The sequence below is a fragment of the Haliotis cracherodii genome, unplaced genomic scaffold, assembly GCF_022045235.1.
Source record: "Haliotis cracherodii isolate W230 unplaced genomic scaffold, xgHalCrac1.p SCAF_16, whole genome shotgun sequence".
NCBI classification, from domain to species: domain Eukaryota; kingdom Metazoa; phylum Mollusca; class Gastropoda; order Lepetellida; family Haliotidae; genus Haliotis; species Haliotis cracherodii.
This window is the reverse complement of record NW_027266271.1, coordinates 18147678-18172903: the sequence shown is the minus strand read 5'-3', so window position 1 is coordinate 18172903 and position 25226 is coordinate 18147678. Positions and strand designations below refer to the sequence as shown.

At 39.7% G+C, this 25226-nt stretch overlaps 1 protein-coding gene across 4 annotated transcripts; it reads right to left on the bottom strand.

The window, feature by feature from the left end:
• Nucleotides 1-1417: 1417 nt before the first annotated feature.
• LOC139463899 (glycoprotein-N-acetylgalactosamine 3-beta-galactosyltransferase 1-like) lies at nt 1418-23157 on the bottom strand. Of its 4 annotated transcripts, none has more exons than XM_071245316.1 (7): nt 22771-23157; nt 10958-11014; nt 10069-10146; nt 8623-8682; nt 8180-8242; nt 3457-4115; nt 1418-2870 (listed from the first exon to the last, which is right to left on the bottom strand). In XM_071245316.1, the coding sequence occupies exons 1-7, from the start codon at nt 22772-22774 to the stop codon at nt 2673-2675; spliced, it is 1119 nt and encodes a 372-aa protein (XP_071101417.1). In that variant the 5' UTR covers nt 22775-23157; the 3' UTR covers nt 1418-2672. The 4 variants fall into 4 exon arrangements, with proteins under 4 accessions (XP_071101417.1, XP_071101418.1, XP_071101419.1 ...); XM_071245317.1 differs by lacking the exon at nt 22771-23157 and adding an exon at nt 21423-21536; XM_071245318.1 differs by lacking the exon at nt 22771-23157 and adding an exon at nt 21437-21536.
• Between the last annotated feature and the right edge of the window lie 2069 nt (nt 23158-25226).

Genomic DNA, 25226 nt, shown 5'->3' with positions numbered 1-25226 from the left:
TCCTCACCATTTGTGTCGAGTTATTTTTTTATTAATTATAGGCTCATTTGTTTCATTGCTTGGCTACAGATCAGCATTCCCAAAAATTCAATTTGGAAAATTATCTTAACTTGATTTTTGTTTGTTCTACCCTGAACCCTTTAACTTCTTCCAGTTAAAAGAAAACCTCTAATGTCATGGACATTGAAAGGGACATAATCCTTACTAAAGGTTTGAGATATTACTTTTTGAAATCATAATATTGTTTGTTTGTTTGTTGTTTAACGCCACACTCAGCAATATTCCAGCTATCTGTAAATAATCGATTCTGGACCAGACAATCCAGTGATTGATATCATGAGCATCAATCCATGCAATTGGGATATGATGACATGCATCAACCAAGTCAGCAAGCCTGACCACCTGATCCCTTTAAGTCGCCTAGGGGGGGAGGAGGTAAGTCCGAATTGTAGCAGGCCTCAAATGTTTACTACCTTGGTGAAACCCACAAGCACAGCTGTGGTGCTGACAAACCTTGAAACAAATCGGAGCGGACCAGGATTTTGAACTCACAATCACAGGTTTCGGGTGTGCCCATGTGACCCAACTCTGCACAGCGAATTGGTGCCTTAGACATCAGGGCATCTGTACCCCATCGGCCCATTATGACATGACTCAAATGTGTACTTGATGCAGCATTAAGTACTGTAGGCACCTGGGGCGGTCGGGTAGCCCAGTGGTTAAAGTGTTCGCTCGTCACTCCGAAGACCCGGGTTCGATTCCCGACATGGGTACAATGTGTGAAGCCCATTTCTGGTGTCCCCCGCCGTGTTATTGCTGCAATATTGCTAAAAGCGGCATAAAACCATACTCACTCACTCACTGTCGGCACCTATGATCACTGTAGCCAAAATCGTAGAAGAGCAATCAAAAGCATGGTCAAAACACAAAGGTCAAATCAATTTCAAAACATTGAGAAAAAAGGAACACATGTGTTAAGCCTCACTACTAATTAAACTTGGTTAACAGATTTTGATTATTGATCAGATAGTCTTGATTGGGCGCTGCCATTATCTTTGAAGTAATTGTGAGTCAATAGAAGGGACATAGAAGGGAAATTACAAAAATGGTAAGAACTGAAAGAATTCTACACAATACATGCAAAAAATCTTTTGTAGGCTCAGAACTTTTCAGCCTCTCCTACATAACCTTACTTAAACCTGACAACCTAACCATACAACAGTTATGGAAATCAATTTCACGCCTTATACCAAAAAACACACCATTTTTATTATTTAATAACAGTTTCACTGCCTCAAATAAAAGTCAAATACTTAAACACATCATTAAATGCCTCCCTTAAAGTAAAGGTGACAGTTTGATTTAAAGCTCATATGAGTTACCATTGGATCTAAAGTCACCATGGCAACCAGACACAACAGAACCACTGCAACACTGATGGTCACCTTTGATCTTAGATCAAGTCAAATGTATACTAAGGTCAATACTCTGAACAACATTGGCATATCACAATCATTCCTTTGGCAGTCTAATAAGCAACACGAGAAGTATTTCCATTCCCAAACCGAAGACAATACAGAGTAACAAATCATATTCATTCTTGTTCAACAGGAAGCACAAACATCTCAATCACGACAAGGGAGACTACTCCTCATCATTTGTGTCGAGTTATTTTTTTTTTATTAATTATAGGCTCATTTGTTTCATTGCTTGGCTACAGATCAGCATTCCCAAAAATTCACAATTTTGGAAAAATATCTTAACTTGATTTTTGTTTATTCTACCCTGAACCCTTTAACTTCTTCCAGTTAAAAGAAAACCTCTAATGTCATGGACATTGAAAGGGACATAATCCTTACTAAAGGTTTGAGATATTATGTTTTGAAATCATAATATTGTTTGTTTGTTTTTTGTTTAACGCCACACTCAGCAATATTCCAGCTATCTATAAATAATCGAGTCTGGACCAGACAATCCAGTGATTGATATCATGAGCATCATTCCACGCAATTGGGATATGATGACATGCATCAACCAAGTCAGCAAGCCTGACCACCCGATCCCTTTCAGTCACCTCTTACGACAAGCATGGTTGCATTTTACGTCAAGTATAGGTTGATGAAGACCTGTTTTACCCCCTATCTTCACAGGCATCATAATATTGATACAACCTACCTATCGTTAAAGCAATACATATATACAAGCTATAAATGGACCCTTTTTCATTTTTTAAGTCCAAAAGTAATGTTTAACATTTGGGGAAAAGTTGGAAACTAATCATAGATACATGAACATGTCACTAAGTGTAGCGAAAAGGATGTCTGTCTGTTCTAGTGTTTCCAAAAGTTGTGTTAGTTTTCAGACTGAGATCATGACTGCATATATAAGTATAAATGCCACACCATTTTCTCAGACCCGAGTTCGATTCCCCACATGGGAACAATGTGTGAAGCCCATTTCTGGTGTCCCCAATCATGATATTGCTGGAATATTGCTAAAAGAGGCGTAAAACAATACTCACTCACTGACTTTTGTAGCTTAAAGCCATATATACTATTCAACATTTGCTAAGGACAATACTTGAAAGAAAAGAAGACGATTTGGTTCCTAGCCAATGGTGAGTGGTATATGCTCTTTAGGTCGTTTCTTCTGTAATGCATTTTACAAATGGTTTAAAAAAAGCGAGGAATGGGGTCTTCTGTGTAATGTCCCTTTGGTATTGTGGCTGCTGGGAAGAAGTCTTCAAACATGTGGTCAGGGGTGTGTCTCCCGTACACGGCCATGCGGTACAGCAGGAACTCAAACTGATACATCTGTTGAGGCGAGATGTAGTGGAAGCTGACGGAGAGTTGGCTGCAACAGGATGGACCCTGGGCAGAAAAGAAAAAGTGTTATTCAAAATATTTACTTGCAGGCTCTCTTTTATATAATTTGGTTTACAGAGTAATCTTTCAAAACAGGATGTGGATTCATTACGGTAAGCAGAAAGTAGACTTTGTGGGTATCTTTCAATGACCATTACGTCCCTTCCCTGCTGAGCATATATCATTGTCAATGTTATGTATATGATATCTCTGGCACTCTGGTACTCTGTTATAGGCATCCGTTAACAGAAATTGTTATATGTGAAACATTTTGTCATAAACTAGCCATGAAAATAATATATCAATCAGTTTTGTATCAAATCACAATTTCATAACAAAAATGGCGGCATGGTAGGCCCAGTCGTCTAAGGCACCACGATTCGTAGTGCAGTGTTGCATCCCTTTGTCAGTACCATAACTGTGCTCGTGGGTTTCACCGAAGTGGTAAACATCTGAGACCTGCATCACTTCAGCCTTTCCTCCCACATAACGCCGTAATATAACTGGAATAATGTTAAAAGCGGCGTTAAACCAAACTCACTCACTCATAACAAAAATGGCCAATCTGTCAGACTGTGGTCGGAGCACTCACAATATGTATAGGTTCTTTTACTTGGACAGCGTGGAGCTTGATGTTATCAAACCAGTACATTGTCTCGTCGAAGCCGAGGCCATGGAAACTGTTTCTCCCGAGGATGTCTTTGGTCTGGTAACACTGTACCCCTATTGCCTCCATGCACCTCCCGAAGTCAATATCTTCCCCCCAACCATCAGATACACATAAATTTGAATTTTGGCCGAAATGTCTCAAGGCGGCGTTATTTATTGCATAACCCGCTCCCCCACTCATATATCCACTGTCGACATATCTCTTGAAGTGATGTCCCACATAAACTTTATTTGATGGGTCATGGAGTGACAATAAATATCGTAAATTCTCCATTACGAAAAACGCGTCATCATCTGCTTTAAGAAACCAGTCAAACTGGTCCAAATAATGTTTGAAAGCAAATTTGAACATGGCCATAGTTTTGGCAGTCAAATGGTCTCTACCATCTTGAACATTTAACACCAATGATGGAAGATCCGCCATGACGTCCGAGGTGACGAATAGTAGCTTGGTACATCTCTGTCCCCAAGTCTGGTTGACGGCAAGAGCTCTCGATTCTTCATGCTCTTTCAAGGTCATTACCAAACACAAAATACGAATTTTTTGGTGTAGTCCTTGAGCGACACTGTCCTCTGCATGAACTGAAAAATAAAGAAATGAAAACATTGTGAATTACTAAATTTGTTGTTTATGCCCAACTCAGCTATATTTCAGCTATAGGACAGCGGTCTGTAAAGGATTCAGTCTGGGCCAGACAATCTAGTGATTGATTTAATGAGCATCAATCCACGTAATTGGGATACGATGACATGCAATCAACCAAGTCACCGACAAACAAGCACAGGTTGGTGGGGGGCTGGATTCTTACCTGGATTCTTAATAGAAAACTGTAAAGACATTGACTTTAAGACAAATTATAACTTCATGAATTACTTTGTGTAAATTACCATATTTTCACTTATAGATATACATGAATATATTTGAATGCAACAAATTCAGTTCTGTCATTTGATGAAAAGAAAAATTAGCAAAACTGATCCACAGAGAGGTCAGAACTTAATATATGTGTCAATTTGAAAACCTTTCAAAAAGGGTTATGAGTAAAACATGCATATTTCATAAATTAATAATTTACAGTGTGTTCTGCAAACACATAGAGGCTGGTCATATATGATAGGGTGGATGGGCCTGAGGGACAAAATATGACAGTCTCTAGGGTAGGGTCATTATAAATAATACACATATTTGTGGAGGTAATAAAAAAATGTACAAACAGGCCTCAAAGTTGCGACTAACACAGTTGCCAATTCAACCTAAATTTCAATTTGTCTCCTGTCGAAATTTCAGAGGTAGCCAATTGACTACCTTCAAAATATCTTGTGGCAATTAAATTCTATATTGCTTCACATTTGAAGACACAAAAATAAATAAAAGCTAAATGTGGAAAACATGTCTGCTAATAATTGTACTTGCGTACTCCTGCTAAAGTCGACAATGAACAGAAATACAGAAATATTATTGTAATTAATATCTTATTTCAGTTGACAATGCTCATTGTTTTCTTTCCACTGCAACAAACTTTCTTTTGGCAATGAAACATTTGACTGTAACAGCCAGAAGATTTCCTCTTCTAGCTTGCAATTCTTCATTAACACGGTCTGAATGAAATATACCCCCTGGTTCTTGAGATATCGCACATTGAAAATGATGTCAAGGTCACCAAAATCAACTGGCGTCTGGACATCCTCCATATACAGCTTGGTGCCAAATATGAATGAAATGTACCGACTGGTTCATGAGATATCGCGCCAACAACAAATACAAAGTCCAAATCTTAAAATTCTCGTTATGACCTTGAAAATGACGTCAAGGTCACCAAAACCGACTGACGTCTGCACATCCTCCATAGACACGTTGGTGCCAAATATGAATGAAATGTACCAACTGGTTCTTGAGATATCACGCCAATAGTTTGTTCAGACGGACGGACATCGTAAATACTATGTCCCCCGCTTCGTACTATCGCAAGGCGGGGGACAAAAAGCCTTACTGGGAGCAGTGTTTGAAACATAAAATTGTAAAATATTGCCAGGCTGCCATCAGAACCAACAGATTTTAGAAGCTGCAGGCCCTGACTAAAGTCTTCAGTCCCTCATTTAAAAAACTGCAGCTTATTGTGACAAATATTTTGACAAAGTAAATTTACTATAGGCCATATGAACTCCCTAGTACAATACAACTGGTCCACATATCTCCTGATTGCATGGAGAAAAGTTTTTGTTTGTTTGTTGTTTAACGCCTTCAGCAATATTCAAGCTATGATAATTGAGTCTGGACCAGACAATCCAGTGATTGACATGAGCATCGATCCACGCAATTGGGATACAATGACATGCATCAACCAAGTCAGCAAGTCAGACCACCCGATCCCGTTAGTCGCCTCTTACGACAAGCACAGTCTCCTTTCCTGGCAAGAATGGATTGCTGAAGACCTATTCTACCCCAGATCTTCACGGGTCGGGATAGAGAAAAGTCTCACGGAAAGTGAACTCTCTAGAAGTTTAGCATTGAAGCCCGAAACGGGTCACAGATCCAATTTCGTAAACTTCTATATTTAACTCACTGCAATCAATTGAAAACCATCAATACAAGCTGGACAACAACTGTCTCTCTTGTTGTATCTGGCCCATCACTATCCAATCTCATTAAAATCAGATCTTAAAGTACTCACGGAAATGAAAAAAAAAAGTTTTTCTCAATTTAAAAATCGACACAAAGTGTTACGTAGCTGTAAATACGAAATAACAAAACAACTCGAAAAGTACTAGTCTGGATTTGCTAGTTTGATCTCTGTGAACAATACAAAATGTACTTTACAGGAGGTAATTTGTCGGCACTTTCAACATTCAAAAATAAATTTAAGTCCAAATTGACATAGCAGAAACAGACTATAGGCATTATGCACCTGTTCTCACCTGTCGTCAAGGTGTCATAGGTCACCTTGATCAACTTACACCTGGTTATGCCCTGTTTCACAATAGTCTGTTTTATTCACATTTTTACACACTTTTACGTGTAAAACGGCATAAAAACATTTGATACACTGTATTTGTAGCACGGCCCAATTAGTACTAATTAAGTTGTTTGAATATTTACATATTTTGTATATTAACTGCATTTATTCAAGATCTGAGGTCGAAAAAACAGTTTTTTTTCATTTCCGTGAGTACTTTAGTTCTCGCTACCGCTAAACAAAGATCTGAGGACATCCCATTACAGATCACTTCAGACCGACCTTGCGCAAACTTTGACTGACCAATGGAATGACCAATCAGAGGGCAACTTTCTCAGACTTTACGGCACTAATTTCGAAAGATATTTTGACAAATTCTTGATTACAAATTTGAAACCTGAACTAAAGAACATTCTGGAATGGCTAATAGATGGTCTAGATTGTATGGATTCAGTCGTTAAACCCGTAACTATCGTTCTGAATACCCCATGTTTTAAAAGTTTTTGAGGTTGTATGATTATAGAAATCACATTCCGACTGTCACTTTCATCATCTGGTAAGCGACTCTCTGATCGGTCGGATGAAAGGTCGTTCTGACATGACCCATAATGGGATGTCTTCAGATCTTTGTTTAGCAGTAGCGAGAACTAAGGTCCTATTTTAATGAGATTGATCACTATCTGCCCAATATCTGAGTGTCATGTAAATATTCATATAAGGCAGACCATTTGCAATGTTTGGCTGGTTCATGGTAGGCAATTACAATGGAACAAGTGGAACATGTGTGGATTGTAAAAAAGCAGGTCTTTAATACATACCATATTCAACGTAATAAGCACCCTGCTCCAATAAGCACCCATGGTGATATTTGCTCATATATTGGCTTTGAACAATCCCAATTAGCACCCTTTCCAATTGATCAATGTACACATATTCATTTGTGTATAATATGTGTGTTATATGCATCCTTAATTATGGGAAAAAAATTCTGGAAAATAATATCTGTCGTTAATAAACATTTCAGGCTGTCAGCATAAACCACAAAATTTATGATCCATCAACTTTCAACCAAAATAATATTCTAACAAGAGCCCCCTATTTCTAATTTTGAGAGAGCCCTGGGCGCTTATTATGTTGAATACGGTAGTTCAGTTATTGCACTGTGCTGGCAGCAGTAGTGAAGTGGGAGATGCTCAGAAAATCAAAGAGTGGCGTGCAATGGGAAATGGTCTATTACCATGGTTACAGATGGGTTAAAATATTAAATTATCTAAACAGCCATTATCCAGCGTTAGAAATTGGCACTAGTCCTATAGTCCTTGCCAAACTGCCCAATAGTTGAGGTATCCTAAGGACTGGTAGAGAATGGCCCTTTTTAAGGGTTTTGCTATATGTTATCATTACAAGGATTAGTAGGCTAAAATTGTTAGTTTTTATCACTCATTATCAAAATAATAAATAAATTAACAAATATTTATATAGCCTTGATCATGTAGATCTAATGTATTTGTAGCTAAAAAAAGAAATTAACAATTCCATAAAAAATGTTATTTAATATAATTCTTAATTTGTTATAATGGATGTAATAGAGGTATTAAGTAGTAAAAAAAAACAAAAAATATTTTTTTCATGATAACTTCTACTCGCTGCTGTGCAGTTTGGTTATCAGGGTTAGTTTCACACAGAATATACCTTTAACTTTGTCAGCAGAACCCCAGGAAAAACGGGCGTGGCCGGGAGGTGATGAGGAGACCGCTACAACATGAGCCAGTTGGAGGTAAAGAATCCTAATAGCCCCATGCAAAGCTTTGAGTTGGGCTGAATGCCGCTTTGAACAGTATTACAGTTATATCACGGCATGTCAGCTTGATGTGGGAGGAAAGCCTGAAGTGATGCGGGTCTCAGACGTTTAGCACTTTGGTGAAACCCACGAGCCGAGGTATGATGCTGACAAACCTAGAAACATAATCAAGGCACACTAAGATTGGAACCCACTCACAGGTGTCTGGTGTGCCCAATTGATGCAAGAAAGGATGGACACCTTCCGAACAGTAAGGGAACAGTCTGGGCACCATTTTTCTTTTTCCTCTTTAGACTGGTGTCATACTTGGTGAAAAAACACACACGAAACTTACCTTTAACTCTGTGCACAGAGCCCCAGGAATAACGGGCAGGCCCTTGTTTCGAGTGGCCTTCTGCAAAGATAAAAAAATAACGTATTCGACGTAATAAGCACCCCGCTCTAATAAGCGACCACGGCGATATTTGCTAATATATTGGCTAGTGAAGAATCCCAATTAGCACCGCGTCCGATTGATCAATGTACACAAGACCTATTTATTCGTCTATAATACGCACTCGTGTGTTATATGCACCCTAAATTATGGGCAATTAAACTCTAGAAAAATATATTTGTCGTATATAAACATTTCAGGCTGTCAGCATAAACTACGAAATTTATCTTTCAACCCTATTTTTTTCACTAAAATAATATTCTAATAAGAGCCCCCTATTTCTAGTTTTGAGAGCCCCCTGGGCGCTTATAAAGTCAAATACGGTAGTTATAGTTTTGAATAATTATTAACATAATCACTTTGTTAAAAGTACTTCCACTTTACTGGTCACTTTACTTTTCAACATCCACATGAGTATAGTGTGTGAATTCCTTTCTTTGTAGCCATCATTGTATGGCTGAACAAGTACTGAATGTTGTTTGTTTGTTTTTTTGTTTAACGCCGCACTCAGCAATACTCCAGCTATATGACGGCAGTCTGTAAATAATCGAGTCTGGACCAGACAATCCAGTGATTGATATCATGAGCATCGATCCACGCAATTGGGATACGATGACATGCATCAACCAAGACTGACCACTCGCTCCCGTTAGTCGCCTCTTACGACAAGCATAGTACCCTTTTACGGCAAGCGTAGGTTGCTGAAGACCTATTCTATCCTGGATCATCACGGGTCTGTGTGCTGAAAGTGGTGTCAAACAAAACTAGCAAATTAATAAGAAAAACAGCTCAATATCTGCACTTAAGGCCCATTTATGGGACACATCTGAACGTGTCAATGTGTGCCCCATGGCACACTTGAAAACAAAAACATTTCTATTCCTACATATTATGTGTTGCCTACATACTATGACCTTTTTCTAATCCTTGGTATTAGGGGTTATTCGGTCTATTTTCACTATTGCAAAAGTATTATGCTTTTCAAAGAACATAGTGCAATATTTATTCTGTGATAATTATTATTTGCATTGTCTAACCTAAATCTATGTATTCATTCACACACGATGTTTCCCTTCCAAATTGATTTACAAAACATGGAAATGCAGAAGTGATTTTTATCTGATGTTGTTATCTCCCCTGTATCCATGACTACAAAATGGCGGCCACTATAACCATGTTGACATTGACATCATAACATCTGTATGTACAATCAGTGTCAATCACTGTCAAACACTTCAGCTTGCAATATATAGCAATACGTATCGCAATACAGATACCAGCACCTTAATATATTTGCCAATACAAAGCCATACAACAAATGTAACAAATTATCTGAATATAACATACCTTTTCTTTGCAACAAGAAGAATACTATTAGGACGACGCCCACTACAAACAAGCATTTCACCCATCCAATCTTATACACTGAAATGTAGAACAAACATCAACTATAAAGCAATCATCAAATCTATTATCATCATAGCAATGGAGGATAGATTATTCGGTAAAATGCCATATCTCAATATTTCTCTTAGCCCATGTCAAAAAAGCTGCAATGGAAATTCTAAAATAAACATTTCTAAAACTCCTTAATATCAAACACCAGTTCAGTATGTGCTTTATATATAAACATGCAATGTTTTGCAAGGAAATATTTAACAGTTTATTTGTTATACTCCATAAGTGAACCCACCCTATATTGAAACTTAAATCCAACTTGTTGCCATGGAAACGTAAAAAATAAAAATTTCTAAAATTTCTAAATAGCAAAAGGCACCAATTCAGCATGAGTCTGATAGACATGCACAGTTTTGTTAGAAAGTATTGAATGGGTTTTGAGTTATGTTCCGGAAATGAACACCACCCTTATAGAATCTAAGTCCAACTTGTTGCCGTGGAAACGTAAAAAATTAAATTTTCTAAAATTCCTAAATAGCAAAGGGCACCACTTCAGTATGTGACTGATAGATTTGCCAAGTTTCGATCAAATACACTGAATGTTTTTCGAGTTCTGCCCCGGAAAAGGAAATGATTACGGACGGACAGAAGGACGGAGAGACAGACTGGCTGATCGCTATATTCCCCCGCATTATATGTCTGGGGGATAACAAGTGAGTGAGTCGCCTCTTTCGACAAGCATGGGTTGCTGAAGACCAATTCTAACCTGGATCTTCACAGGTTCTCAAACTCACTGACCTACATACATATGAAGACAGGTAGGCAACGATCGTCTCACCTTTGTGCCATAGTCTTGTGATGATGACTGTCATTGTTTCCAGTTCCAAAGACTCAGCTGAGAGGAAGAAAGACAAATTAGAGTGAGTGAGTGAGTGAGTGAGTGAGTGAGTGAGTGAGAACTCTGTCGGCTTGATGTGCGAGGAAAGCCCAAAGTGATGCAGTTCCTAGACGTTAACCCTTTGTTGAAAACCACAAGAAGATGTAGGGTGGTGACACACCTAGAAACATAATCAGGGCCAACTGGAATTTGAGCCCATGATCAACGGTTTCTGGTAAGCCTCTGCCGATCAAATTAAGGCGATTGAGGTCAGTTGTTCAACAAACCCAACCATGTTGTCTTGACACAGTAAGCCTGCCAGCCTTCATTACAACTCGATCACTTTTCATGCAACCATTGCCAGGATGAATATGCTAATGTAATACTAAACAGAGCTCCTAAATACTTTCATTATCGTCATCCCACAAACACACCTTCCCTCCCCCCGACCCATTATGGCCAGCATAGGTTGATAGGGACTTCATTGAACCAGAATCTCCAAGGTGCCTTTGAACAAAACAACCTTTACTACTGTCATAGCATACGAATGCTATGTTGGTCTTTCGACCATAGGACGAACTTTGTCTACCAGACAAAACTGACTTCGTGTTTGTGTCGAAAACGCAATATCAGTTCCCAGTCAGTCCGTGTCTCAAGCTGCATGGTGCGATCTCGGAAAACACGTGGTTTCCTCAAACTTCTCTCAATTTCCTCACACATCAACAAGGAAGTAGCCATGCTGAAATTTAACGAAGTATCAACCTCAGCCACACTAAGGTTGGGTCGGACCAACCTTTAATTTTCACCTTAACTAAAGCTACCTTAGGGTAAAGTTGTTTCATGCAACAGGGAGTCGTCCTTAGTAAAGGTCTAAGGTTAAAACTTATATATAAGGTAACCTTAGTGCTAAGATTGTTTTGTACAACAGCACCCATTGACATAATTATGTTGGTCATTCAATAGGCCCTACATCATTGAGTCAATGAGCTGGATCGTTTCAATCAGACACAGATTTAACTAGGCCTGCAGCAAATGTCAGTAAAAATTCCCATATTGGAATCTAAAAATTCCCAATTCCTGTTGATATAGTTATAATTAATGTTAAGGATTTTTTCGGTGACTTGTATTTTACAGATAACAGGACCAATATAGAAGAAGCAGTTTAATGCTTCATAATACAATATTGGATGGAATGCAATGTTAAAATAACTCAGAATTTGGGAAAATAAGACCTTTAAAAAATCCTAATTTTGAGCAAAATGAAGGGTTTTTTTCTGAATTTGCTTGCCAGGGGAACTTAGTTGAGAATTCTAGATAAATCCCTGTATAAATAGACTGATTATTTATCAGTCTATTTATGTGTCTGATTATGATGGGCTAATGGAAGTTACATATTTTCCTATAGTATTAACTCTGTAATGACAACATTTACATCACAGTTCAGACATGCAGATTTCACAATAAAACCACATCGAGCAAACACACACACCACAAAGTAGAGAATACCATATTTGACATAAAATACCCATCTGTCTCCTAGACCCTAGAGAAAAATTTAAGAAATTAACCCAACTCAATTGTCAGGGCTCTATTTAGCTATATAAAACATGCACCAGTGAAGCCTATTATTGAAAAATGCAATCTAAAATGAATGTCTACATGCACCAAATACACATTTAAAATATTAAACTTTGGTATCTGACTAACCCTTACTTGACCACACAACATTTATCTTTGGACACACTCAATACCTCCAGGCTTTATAAACCACATCACTAATCCCTGTTATGTATAACTTGTCATGCTTTCTTGGGCCTGACATCCTCAAACTGTGGGTACTTAAAGATTACCTTATTCAACGTAATAAGCGCCCTGTGCTAATAAGCGGCCACGGCGATATTTTCTAATATGTTGACCAGTGAACAATCCCAATTAGCACCCCTTCCGATTGATCAATGTACACAAGACTCATTTATTTGAGTATAACACGCACTCGTGTGCTATATGCACCCTTAATAATGGACAATTAAATTCTGGAAAATATATCTATTGTATCATTTCAGGCTGTCAGCATAAACCATGAAATTTACAATCTTTCAACTGTTTTTTTTCTCAACAAAATTATATTCTAATAAGAGCCCCCTATTTCTAATTTTCAGAGCACCCTGGGCACTTATTACGTTGAATACCGTATATGCACATGTTCCTCTACAATCTGTAAATCGAGACACAGTAATCAGAGATTAGAGATTTTACAAGTTAAGACTGGTTTCTAGGCAGCAATTCCCCTATTTGAACCAATGTCGAGACAATACTGGCAGGTCGATGTGACATCTCCTTGTTGTCACAGATGTGTTTCCAATTAAGAACACCAATAAATTATTAACATTTATTCACGGTGAGGTTTTGCTTCAACATGGTAATGGAAATAAAGTACCTATTGACATTCATGCACGGTGGACTGGATGAGAGGGCATCTGTAATCAATGGTGGCAATACAAAATGCCGGTCTTCAACATGCTCAATCAATAAAGAAGATCTATGGTTTGGGACCAACCAATTGATATTTTCAGGAGAGGGGGGGGGGGGGGGGGGATTTTGTTCAGCTGCAAATACAAAACCAGATATAACTTTTAAACTATGAGCATGAGTGAGTGAGTGGGTGAGTTTGCTTTTACGCCGCTTTTGGCAATATTCCAGCAATATCACGGCGGGGGACACCAGAAATGGGCTTCACACATTGTACCCATGTCGGGATTCGGACCCGGGTCTTCGGCGTGATGAGCGAACGCTTTAACCACTAGGCTACCTGACCGCCCCTCTATGAGCATGAAGAAAAACACCTTGCAACAAGGTAATTTTTAGGACACACAATCTCTTTTTTTTTACCAGTCTGAAGCAAAGTAATTTTATTATTCATAATAATTTTGGGTACCTTTTATTTTTTAAAATACCCCACCCCACCCCCAAAATAAAACTGAAATACAGGATGATTAAGGGGATTAGGGCTGAGGGATTATACATGTAATCTGTTCCTGACGGGTGAATGCTAGTTAGCTCAAAAGCTTAGAGGTTGAAGTTTAAGTGAACACCTATCACCTAGAAAAGATGTTGTACAAACATTACAAAATAGTGTCCGGTTGTCATTTTACCAAGATGGCCACCATATATCTTTCTTTGAGTGATCCACAAAACCTCACCACCCCAAAACATTTTCTCATCAGAATTACATTCTCACGAGCAATTAAAAACACTGAGAAGGGGTGAAATTTTGACGAGCCAGACAAGCGATCTACTTTACTTTTCAGCAAGCCCTTTGTAATTTTAACTGGCCACAAGTCAACGGGCCAGCAGTTAAATCAACCCCTGATATAGATTTCTCTCATTGCAATTGTGATTGTTACAACATATTAGTGAAGTCTTTCTCTTTCACCCCTGCCTTCTCACAAAAACACCCTTTAAGCCTGAATAACAGTACTGTTGCTTAAGAGGTGAAGTGAAATGGGGTTTAATGTTGCGTTCAAGATTATTGCACATGTATGGTAACGTGCATGACTGGTCAGACCCTCTATTCACTAGACCATGTAGGTGATTCTTGATTATGATTTGTTTGTTTGTTTGTTTAACGTCGCACTCAGCAATATTCCAGCTATATGACGGCGGTCTGTAAATAATTGAGTCTGGACCAGACAATCCAGTGCTTGATATCATGAGCAACAATTGACGCAATCTGAAGCGATGACATGCTTCAACCAAGTCAGCGAGCCTGACTACCCGATCCCGTTAGTAGCCTTTTATGGCAAACATGGGTTGATGAAGACCTATTCTTCCCTGGATCATCACAGGTCTGTGTCTTATGACAAGCATAGTCACTATTTACAGTAAGCATGGTTTGCTGAAGACCTTTTCTACCCCGGATCTTGATGGGTCTTTGTGAGTAGGAATCAGTGTGTTGAAAAATAACTCCATGATCTACACAATTGGGATACAATGACATGCATCATACTAAGTCAGAGAGCCTGACCACCCGATCCCGTTGAGCTAACTGGTAAGACCCTATCTATATACTGACAACAAGGGTGAGTGATGGGGACGCTAGAAGTAGTGAGATACTCCCTGAGACTAATATTTAGTCCCAGAAATAAAGTTATCATATCTAAAAATATATACCACCAGCAAAAATAAAATCCAAATGGAGCCCAGAACAAAGCTTAATTATTGAGGCAATCTAGACTTGCCAAATCATTAGACTTGAGTTGGATTCCAGTATATGATCAGACTCTCTTAAAAAGTACTCAGAACCAAGTCAGACATATTCACTGTAAACAATTTCAATAAATAATATAAAAATTATCTCGTCTATATGATCAGTATTGCTATAATTCTTTTGTGATTTAGGTGTTTATAATCGTCAACTGTTGTTAATCATTATCATGAGTGCGATGTTTTATTGATGTGTACAGGTCGGCTTCTCATCTAACATACTGTTTAATACATATGGGAGACAGCTTGTCTCATTGCTGCATTTGTTACTGTAGCCATGAGGTGTACAGTTCTGGGTATTCCAAAACTGATTGGAACAACGGCAAAAAGTTGGATTAGACAGTCTCAAGACTGAATATTGCCGCAGTTCATTAAACATGTAACTTTGTAAATGTACACTGCATATAAACTGTATGCAACCAAAAACAAAATTTATACTCACCACCAAAAAAACACGAAACATAGAAACATTTTTTGAGTGAGTGAGTGAGTTGGGTTTCAGGCCGCTTTTAACAGTATTCCAGTTATATCACGGCGTGTCAGCTTAATGTTGGAGGAAAGCCCGAAGTGATGCAGGTCTCAGACGTTTACCACTTCGGTGAAACCCACGAGCACGGGTATGGTGCTGACAAACCTAGAAACATAATCGGGGTGAACCGGGATTGGAACCAACAATCATAGGTTTCTGCCGTGCCCAAGGGACGCAAATCTGCACAGCGAATCGCGGCGCCTTAGACAACTGGGCCACCCGTGCCCCCAGAAACATTTTGAGAAGTATGTACATTAAGAAGAGATGTTTCCACTGTGTACCACTTAATGGCAAAACTAACAATCAGTAATGTTACCACAGTGACTTTATTCTTATCCCGATATGCTGCACATGATTTCCAAACTTTACACACTGATCCTACAGGAGTTAAATGGTGCATCTCGAGTCATGAATCTGTGATGACACATGTGACGTGTTCATGAGTGTCAGTTCACACAACATAACAGTATGTTCTTGTGTGCATCGATCAATCTCATATCTCTTGTATATGAGTAGTTCTTCATATTATACCAACATATATGGTGTTGGCGTTTCTTTAGTCGGTGAGTATATATGAATACGCAGGACTTTATTCATCAAATACATCTTTAAAAACACATTTTAATAAACAACAATTCAGTTTGGGAGGAATTCGACATAGCAGCTGGGCATTGTATCATTTTTCAATCAAAGGTACACATATGAGTTTCTGCCTCCAACAAAAGCAAGCACCTGTTGTTTATTGTAATGTCATCTGACATGACACACTCACTGTGTACTCCAATTAATGAAATGATTGAGAATTAACCCTCCTGCTGCACCATGTGTGCATCGTACATTATAGCCTGCAACCTCGGGGTATTGCGGTACTTGTTATGTGCGCTAAACGGAACAAAATGCACTCACTAACCTTTATGATTATTCGTGTTCTCTATACCAGATGTCATTTATTTTATCACACAATGCATATTTTACTGATAAAAGTTCATTATTTACATTAGTAGTGACGAGTAAAAGCCGGGCCTCACACTCAGTTTGACAAGGGAGAGAACTCCATCGTATCGTGGAACAGGGAAAAGGTGTGTGTGGACGTCCGACTTGGACAAAAAGAGGACATAATTCTTGGTATGATCATGCCAGACATCAGTGACAAGTGCAAAGACAGCATAAGTATAATTTTAAATGTGTTATCAGGGGCTAAAGAACAGAACTACATAGATTCAATAATGTTTTGGTTACAACTCTACCCCAGAGTGAGTGAGAGAGTTGGGTTTAAGGCCGCTTTTAGCAGTATTCCAGTTATATCGCGGCGTGTCAGCTTAATGTTGGAGGAAAGCACGAAGTGATGCAGGTCTCAGACGTTTACCACTTCAGTGAAACCCACGAGCACGGGTATGGTGCTGACAAACCTAGAAACATAATCGGGGCGAACCCCGATTCCTGGGGTGTGGTCTGATTCTCCAGTATGCCAAGGTAGAATATTGGAGAATATTCTCGTAACAGTTTTTAGATTCTCATCGCGAGTCCATTAGATTGGGATTACTGTTGACTGGATGTCACATTTTTGAAGTCCCATTCTTTTGCAAAATACACATATTTAAACTCGTAGGACTGGAGAATGTTGTCAGACATGTTGTTGCTGGGATACCATGTCTTACAAAGACCTCCTTGAGCTCCTTTAGGAACAATGCACCAGCTGCGCAGTGCAGAAAAGTCTGCTGACCTCAAAGGACTGACTGCTATGGAGGTATTTGGGGTACTTCCTGGTTGGAATTCCTCTAAACACACAGAGCAATACAGCACTAGCTGAGAAAAATTATCACAATTTCTTACCTCAAAGGATGTAGGCCAAGATCTAAACACAATTTTATTTAGTATGTGTGACTTCATGTTTACACTGACAGCCATACAACAACCAGCTATACAGCGGAGTAAAATAGCTCCTCAAAAAGAGAGGTGACATGGGCGTATGGATGCACAACTTGCTTTTCAGAAACATCTTACGCAGCACAAGTGTTCAAATCATATCCTCATTAGATGAGAAAGGTCTGTAAAGAACTACCTCAGCAAGTTAGTCACAATGACAGCGCGTCGTAATACATTTACATCAAGTACAAGACGTCAAAATGGCCGACACGATAAACGTGACGGGAGAGATTTCTGAAGTTGTTAATGAACCTGTGGTGGTTACACGTGTTAGTCATCATTGATCAACTGGCAGATCATTGAAAGATGAATAAAGATGCGTCAAACAGACACTAAGGTAAATTCATAGATTGCTGGAGACGGTCAATGTCAGCCAAGGCACGGAGTCGATACTACGATAGTTTAGATATGCATTTCTTCGTTTGTTCATTAGGATAGGTCACAGCGAGGATATTCGTGAACAATCATGCAGTCACACTCTCTGACATTTCTCACTGTATACTGAAACGCTGAGACCAAGAATAAAGGTTCTAAATGATCAGAGAGAACGCTTATGTATGTTTTTGTGCTAGGGAATAGCAAGGGGTTTCCCCAGGAATGTGGAAGTAGTCCGTCAGTGTTGACATCATTTCAAGAACACGATCTCGTGAAAAACGTATGAAAGTCAAATTGTGTAGTTCATACACTTATGTGACCGACCTCTCGTCCAATGGAAAAGCCGTATCTTCAAATTAAAAAATTAATTGTAAGTAAATACTGTAAATCCAAAACTTTGTGAGCAGGAAAGTAGTAAAAAAACGGAGAGTGACACACACTTGCAATAGCTTCCTGATGCGAAGGGGCGGTGGGGTAGCCTTGTGGTTAAAGTGATCACTTGTCACGCCGAAGACCCAGGTTCGATTCCCCACAGGGGTACAATGTGTGAGGCCCATTTCTGGTGTCCTCTGCCAGGATATTGCTGGAATATTGCTAAAAGCGGCTTAAAACCATACTCACTCACTCATAAAACGACATAAATAAAATCAAATACAGTTAGATGAACACGCCACTCCAACCTACTTTGTGAACTACAACCTTGCAGGCATCTGTACTTTCAAGAAAAACTGACTGAGTTAATTTTTTATCTCACTGTTTCCTACACAAAAAGACCCGTGAAGATCCAGGGTAGAATACGTCTCCAGCAACCCATTCTTGCCATAAAAAGTGACTAAGTGACGTAAGAGGCGGCTAACGGGATCGGGTGGTCAGGCTTGCTGACTTGGTTGATGCATGTCATCGTATCCCAACTGCGTGGATCGATGCTCATGATCTCAATCACTGGATTGTCTGGTCCAGACTTGATTATTTACAGACCACCGTCATATAGCTAGAATATAGCTGAGTGCGGCATTAAACAACAAACAAACAAAAATCCTACTCATAAAAAATAACACTTATACCTTTAGTAATCTCTTCCACAAGGAGTAACAAAACCTTCCAGATTTACAGCACTCAATGGCTTGTCAAGTCAAGGAGCACCACTCCTAAATAGTATCAACTGCTGGTCTCAGTTTTGGATTATGCTACCATTAAAGGTGAGGGTGTGAGGTGAAATTGGCTTTAACATCACATCCCAAGATTATTGCACTTCTATAGTGATGTGCCTGCACGTGTGTGTGTGTGTGTGTGTGTGTGTGTGTGTGTGTCTGCTTGTACTAGTTGACTGATGCCGATTTATAGAGCTAGCCCACTGAGATACCATGCTGCAGTTTAACATGAATACCCCACTCTGACACAGTATACTGACTCTGAGCCGACCAGTCCTTGTTTTAGCCCCTTAATGCAGAGCGTCAGACAGGGTAACAACAAGTACCACCTTTTAACGTCTTTTGGTATGACGCAGCCGGGGATCAAACCCCGGACCTTCCGCTCTCCTGGCGGCCGCTCTACCACTAGACCACGGAGGTGGTCGCTACCATTAGAGAGAAAGTTTGATGAATGTGAATGAATTACAACTTCAAAACAAAATATATAGCACTCTAGAACAACATACAGAAAACGTTAAGAAAAAACAGACTTATAACAAACTGACGGAGATAACAGACTGGTTTTTTTGTCCAGTCCATTCACTGTATATATGCTTATAACAAACTACCGTTATAAGAAACTAACATTAGTGGTCCCTTTGAGTTTGTTATACCGGTAATCATAGTCTATTGTACATACTTAAGAATGCCAAATATTTTGTTATGAATTTGTTACACATTTACATTCATCAACTTTCCTTTTAAAGGTAGCAAAAGCCAAAAATGAGACCAGGATCATGGCATTCTGTAACTCAGAATTTCATAAAATGTTTGCCTTCCAAATGTTTATGCATCAAAATATATAACAAAAAACCCTTGTTATATTACTTTTCTCATGAATTTCATGCATATTTATTATATCTATATGTACATTGTGTTGTTCTCCATAATATCTATATAGGAAGAAATAAGATGCAAGATGTCTTTAGTTGTCAATTAACTTAATCCCCACCCCAACCCCCTTTTATTCCTCTGTCTCAACTGCACAGCGCCAGAACACTCCAGCTTTCCTTGAGTCAAGTGACGTGAGGTGAAATGGGGTTTCATGTCAGATTCAAAGTCAGCACCCATATAGCAACGCACATGTACATTTGTGTGCTAGCCCAGACTCAGGTCAGGTTTTTTTGGCACTGGTCCACTGGGATACCATGCTGCAGTTTAACATGAACATCCCACTCACACATTAGATTGTCTCCAAGTGACATGTACTTGTTTCATCCATTCAATGCCAAGCAACAGGCACGGTAACAACAACTCATATCTTTTATGATCTGACATTTGACTTGTTGACATGTGTACTAAGGTTGGTTTGTTGGTTTGTTGTTTAACGCCGCACTCAACAATATTCCAGCTATGTGACGGTGGTCTGTAAATAATCGAGTCTGGACCAGACAATCCAGTGATTAATATCATGAGCATCGATCCACGCAATTGGGATACAGCGACATGCATCAACCAAGTCAGCAAGTCAGACCACCCGATCCCGTTAGTCGCCTCTTACGACAAGCATAGTCGCCTTTTACGCGAGCATGGGTTGCTGAAGACCTATTCTACCCTGGGTCTTCACGGGTCGGGGTACTAAGGGCATATGTCAACAATGGTCAGCTACACTTGGGGTTAGTTACATCCGGAACAAATAATGCCAGTGCAATTGTTCCATGGAAAATGTTCCTCATAAAAACGGTTCCAAGGGAAAAAATACACTGGCAGAAAATAGTCCAAAGGAACAATTTCAATTTTCACTCCAGGAACAGATACTCTGTGACACTCCACCCCACCCCACCCCACCCCACCCATATCCCTTAATTGTGTCTGCATCTGTGAGACAGCATGAATGTAGCATCATCGGAATTTTGTCAACCATTAACTTTTACAGTGATATACATCATACAAAGTGATTTAACCGACAACGTAATGTATGAACGCTTCACTGAATCTTGACAATTGTGTTGCCCTTTAATTAATTGTATATCCCGGTTGACTGGGCTCTTGTCTACCAAAACGAGTATGCTCAAAGAGCTAAACTTGCTGCGCGAACCAACCGTGGAACCAGTTTAATTCAAGGCAGTGCACTTTGACTCACCATCATCATCCCGCATAGGGTATGGACAGTGACAAAATGATACATACTTATACACAGTACCTTGAGTCCTGTACCTCAATATCTGAACATCAAGGAGTGCACATTGGCATGCAAATGCCTCATCACGTCATTCTCATTCAACGTTGCAGAATAATCAGCTGATACACTCGCCAATTCGACCCAACCCTCTTGGTTAAGCTGGTTCCCGGCTCCCTATGCGTGTCTTCAACTTGCGCCTATATTGTGATATTAGAGACGAGGCCCAGCTTACCCTCTTGGTCCGCCTTTGCAAGCTCCACTCAGCGTATATTTTTCAAGCACGGTGTGCGAAGCTCTGACATGCGAAGCTTTGTCAAAATAATCCTTCAGCCTGGTTCCCTGGTTCCCTGTGTGTGTGTTTTTTTTTGGGGGGGGGGGGGGGGGGGGGTGTGTGACATGTATTGTGGGAGAATCACTATATATTCATTACATCAAAAATCTCTGACACCTCCACCCTCACCCGCCATCTCATGTGTGAGTGAGTACGGTTTCACGCCGCTTTTGGCAATATTACGAGAACATCGTAATATGATCAATTAATACCATTACCCATTATTATGTTTAACATGTTCGTTCTGCATTTAACTAGTGCCAAAACATGTCGCGATCATTTATTGGAGACCGCCTCTGTGGTCTAGTAGTAGAACGTCCGTCCGAATAGCGGAATGTCCGGGGTTCGATCCCCGGCCGCGTCATACCAAAACTTCCAAAAGACGTTAAAAGATGGTACTTGTCGTTACCCAGTCTGGCCCTCAGCATTAAGGGGCTAAAACAAGGACGGTCGCCTAGGAGTCAGTATACTGTGTCTGAGTGGGTAACGTATTCATGTTAAACTGCGGCATGGCATCTTAGTCCGGACTTGCACAAGCAGCCACCCGCACACAGGCGTACATGCACGTCGCTGTATAAGTGCAATAATCTTGGACGCGATGTTAAACCCCATGTCACACCTCACTTAATGAAATACTGTTTAATGAAAATGTCTAAAACCGCGGTCTATTGGGCTCATTTGTACCTCTACATATACAGTCAACTACGGTTATAACGAACTCAAATGGACTACTAATTTTAGTTCGTCATAACCGTAATCCGTTATAAGCATATATACAGCATAACTACAGCAAATAGTCGAGACTAAAAAGTTGGTTCGTTATATCCGTCAGTTCGTTATAAGCGTGTTCGTTATAATCGTAGTTTACTGTAGTGCCAAAAGGTTCTTTATCACAAAAAGAAAGAAAATAGCTGTACCCATAAAAAAATTACCAGATTCATTCAACATTTTACATGCACATGAAGTCTGAATTAAAACTCATTCTTTGCCAACGTAAATCATAAATCTACTAAATGCGACATGGCGTATCATACTCACACATCGCCCCCTTTCTGTGGTGTTGTACTTGATAACGTCAAGACAGCTTGGAAATCAAACAAGAAGAGTCAAACATTTCACTCATCCAAAAAGGTAGAGTATTAGATCCTATTCCATAGAACGAGTAGGCTACATGCGATCTGCACTGAAAAATACCGATGAAATCCAGGCTTAATATTATTCAAAATGGCTGAAAGATGCAGGCGTCACAGATGTGCTGATACATATCAGAAAAAGTCGAGGTCCAGCAGGTACCTCTGTGTGTATTTATCAATGTGTTCGAGCCATTTCTTTTCCAATTCAAACAAATCGTACATTAAACTTGTGAATCACGACAAGTCAGCAAATCGGGTAACGGAGACTCTCCGGTCTGTCTGTATAGGACAACACAACCACGTGGCAAATAGCGTGTGTACATACCCTCAAATAATGGTGGTGAGAGAATGCGTTATGTACTCTGTAACCTGCACGACGTGGAAGGTGCTATTTGACCATGTGTATATTGTTACCACCTGCAGGACAAGTATGGGGTATTTTGTATACAAACATTCCGCCTCAGATGCACGGACCATTTCACCGTCATAAAACACATACCTGGGTTATGAGTTTATTTAACTGCGCTTTAAACAGTATCCCAGTTATAAACATCATGGCGTGTCAGCTTAATGTGGGAGGAAAGCCCGGGTCTCAGACGTTTAGCACTTTGGTAAAACCCACTAGCACGTGTATGGTGCTGACAAACCTAGAAGAATAATCGGGGCTAACCGGGATTCGAACCCACGATCATGTTGACACATGTTCCTGGCGTGCCCAGGGGAAACGTGATGATGTGAGGTAAACTTGGGTACACTAGGGGTCTGATGCATGCTGTTATGGGGTGTTATTGAGGTCTGATATATGCTGTGTTATCGGCGGTTATTGAGGGCTGATATATGCTGTGTTATCGGCGGTTATTGAGGGCTGATATATACTGAGTTATGGGCTGTTATTGAGGGCTGATATATACTGAGTTATTGGCTGTTATTGAGGTCTGATGCATACTGTGTTATGGGCGCTTATTGAGGGCTGATATATACTGAGTTATGGGCTGTTTTTGAGGTCTGATATATGCTGTGTTATGGGCTGTTATTGTGGTCTGATATATACTGAATTATGGGCTGTTATTGAGGGCTGATGCATACTATAGCATTGGCAGTTACTGAGGTCTGATGCATACTATATCATAGGCAGTTACAGAGGTGTGATGCATACTATATCATGGGCAGTTACTGAGGTCTGATACATACTATATCATAGGCAGTTACAGAGGTGTGATGCATACTATATCATGGGCAGTTACTGAGGTCTGATACATACTATATCATAGGCAGTTACTGAGGTGTGATGCATACTATATCATGGGCAGTTACTGAGGTGTGATGCATATTATATCATAGGCAGTTACTGAGGTGTGATGCATACTATACCATGGGCAGTTTCTGATGTCTGATACATACTATATCATAGGCAGTTACTGAGGTCTGATGCATACTTTATCATGGGCAGTTACTGAGGTCTGATGCATACTATATCATGGGCAGTTACTGAGGTCTGATGCATACTATATCATGGGCAGTTACTGAGGTCTGATGCATACTATATCAAGGGCAGTTATGGAGGTCTGATGCATACTTTATCATGAGCAGTTACTGAGGTCTGATGCAAACTATATCATAGGCAGTTACTGAGGTCTGATGCATACTTTATCATGAGCAGTTACAGAGGTCTGATACATACTATATCATGAGCAGTTACTGAGGTCTGATGCATACTATATCATATGCAGTAACTGAGGTCTGATGCATACTATATCATATGCAGTAACTGAGGTCTGACGCATACTATACCATGGGCAGTTTCTGAGGTCTGATGCATACTATATCATAGGCAGTTACTGAGGTGTGATGCATATTATATCATAGGCAGTTACTGAGGTGTGATGCATACTATATCATGAGCAGTTACTGAGGTCTGATGCATATTATATCATGAGCAGTTACTGAGGTGTGATGCATATTATATCATAGGCAGTTACTGAGGTTTGATGCATACTATATCATAGGCAGTTACTGAGGTCTGATGCATAGTATATCATGGGCAGTTACTCAGAGGTCTGATCCATACTATATCATAGGCAGTTACTGAGGTCTGATGCATACTATATCATGAGCAGTTACTGAGGTCTGATGCATACTATATCATGGGCAGTTACTGAGGTCTGATGCATACTACATCATGGGCAGTTACACACAGGTCTGATGCATACTATATCATGAGCAGTTACTGAGGTCTGATGCATACTATATCATGGGCAGTTACCGAGGTCTGATGCATACTATATCATGGGCAGTTTCCGAGGTCTGATGCAAACTATATCATGGGCAGTTTCTGAGGTCTGATGCAAACTATATCATGGG

What these genes read in the sequence shown, in the direction of transcription:
- LOC139463899 (XM_071245315.1), bottom strand. Translation starts at nt 12,769, where the DNA reads ATGTGGTTTATAAAGCCTGGAG. An exon ending in CTTCTTGTTGCAAAGAAAAG is followed by an intron (nt 8,683 to 10,068) that starts GTATGTTATATT and finishes TTATCTTTGCAG; the next exon opens with AAGGCCACTCGAAACAAGGG. An exon ending in TTCTGCTGACAAAGTTAAAG is followed by an intron (nt 4,116 to 8,179) that starts GTATATTCTGTG and finishes TTTATTTTTCAG; the next exon opens with TTCATGCAGAGGACAGTGTC.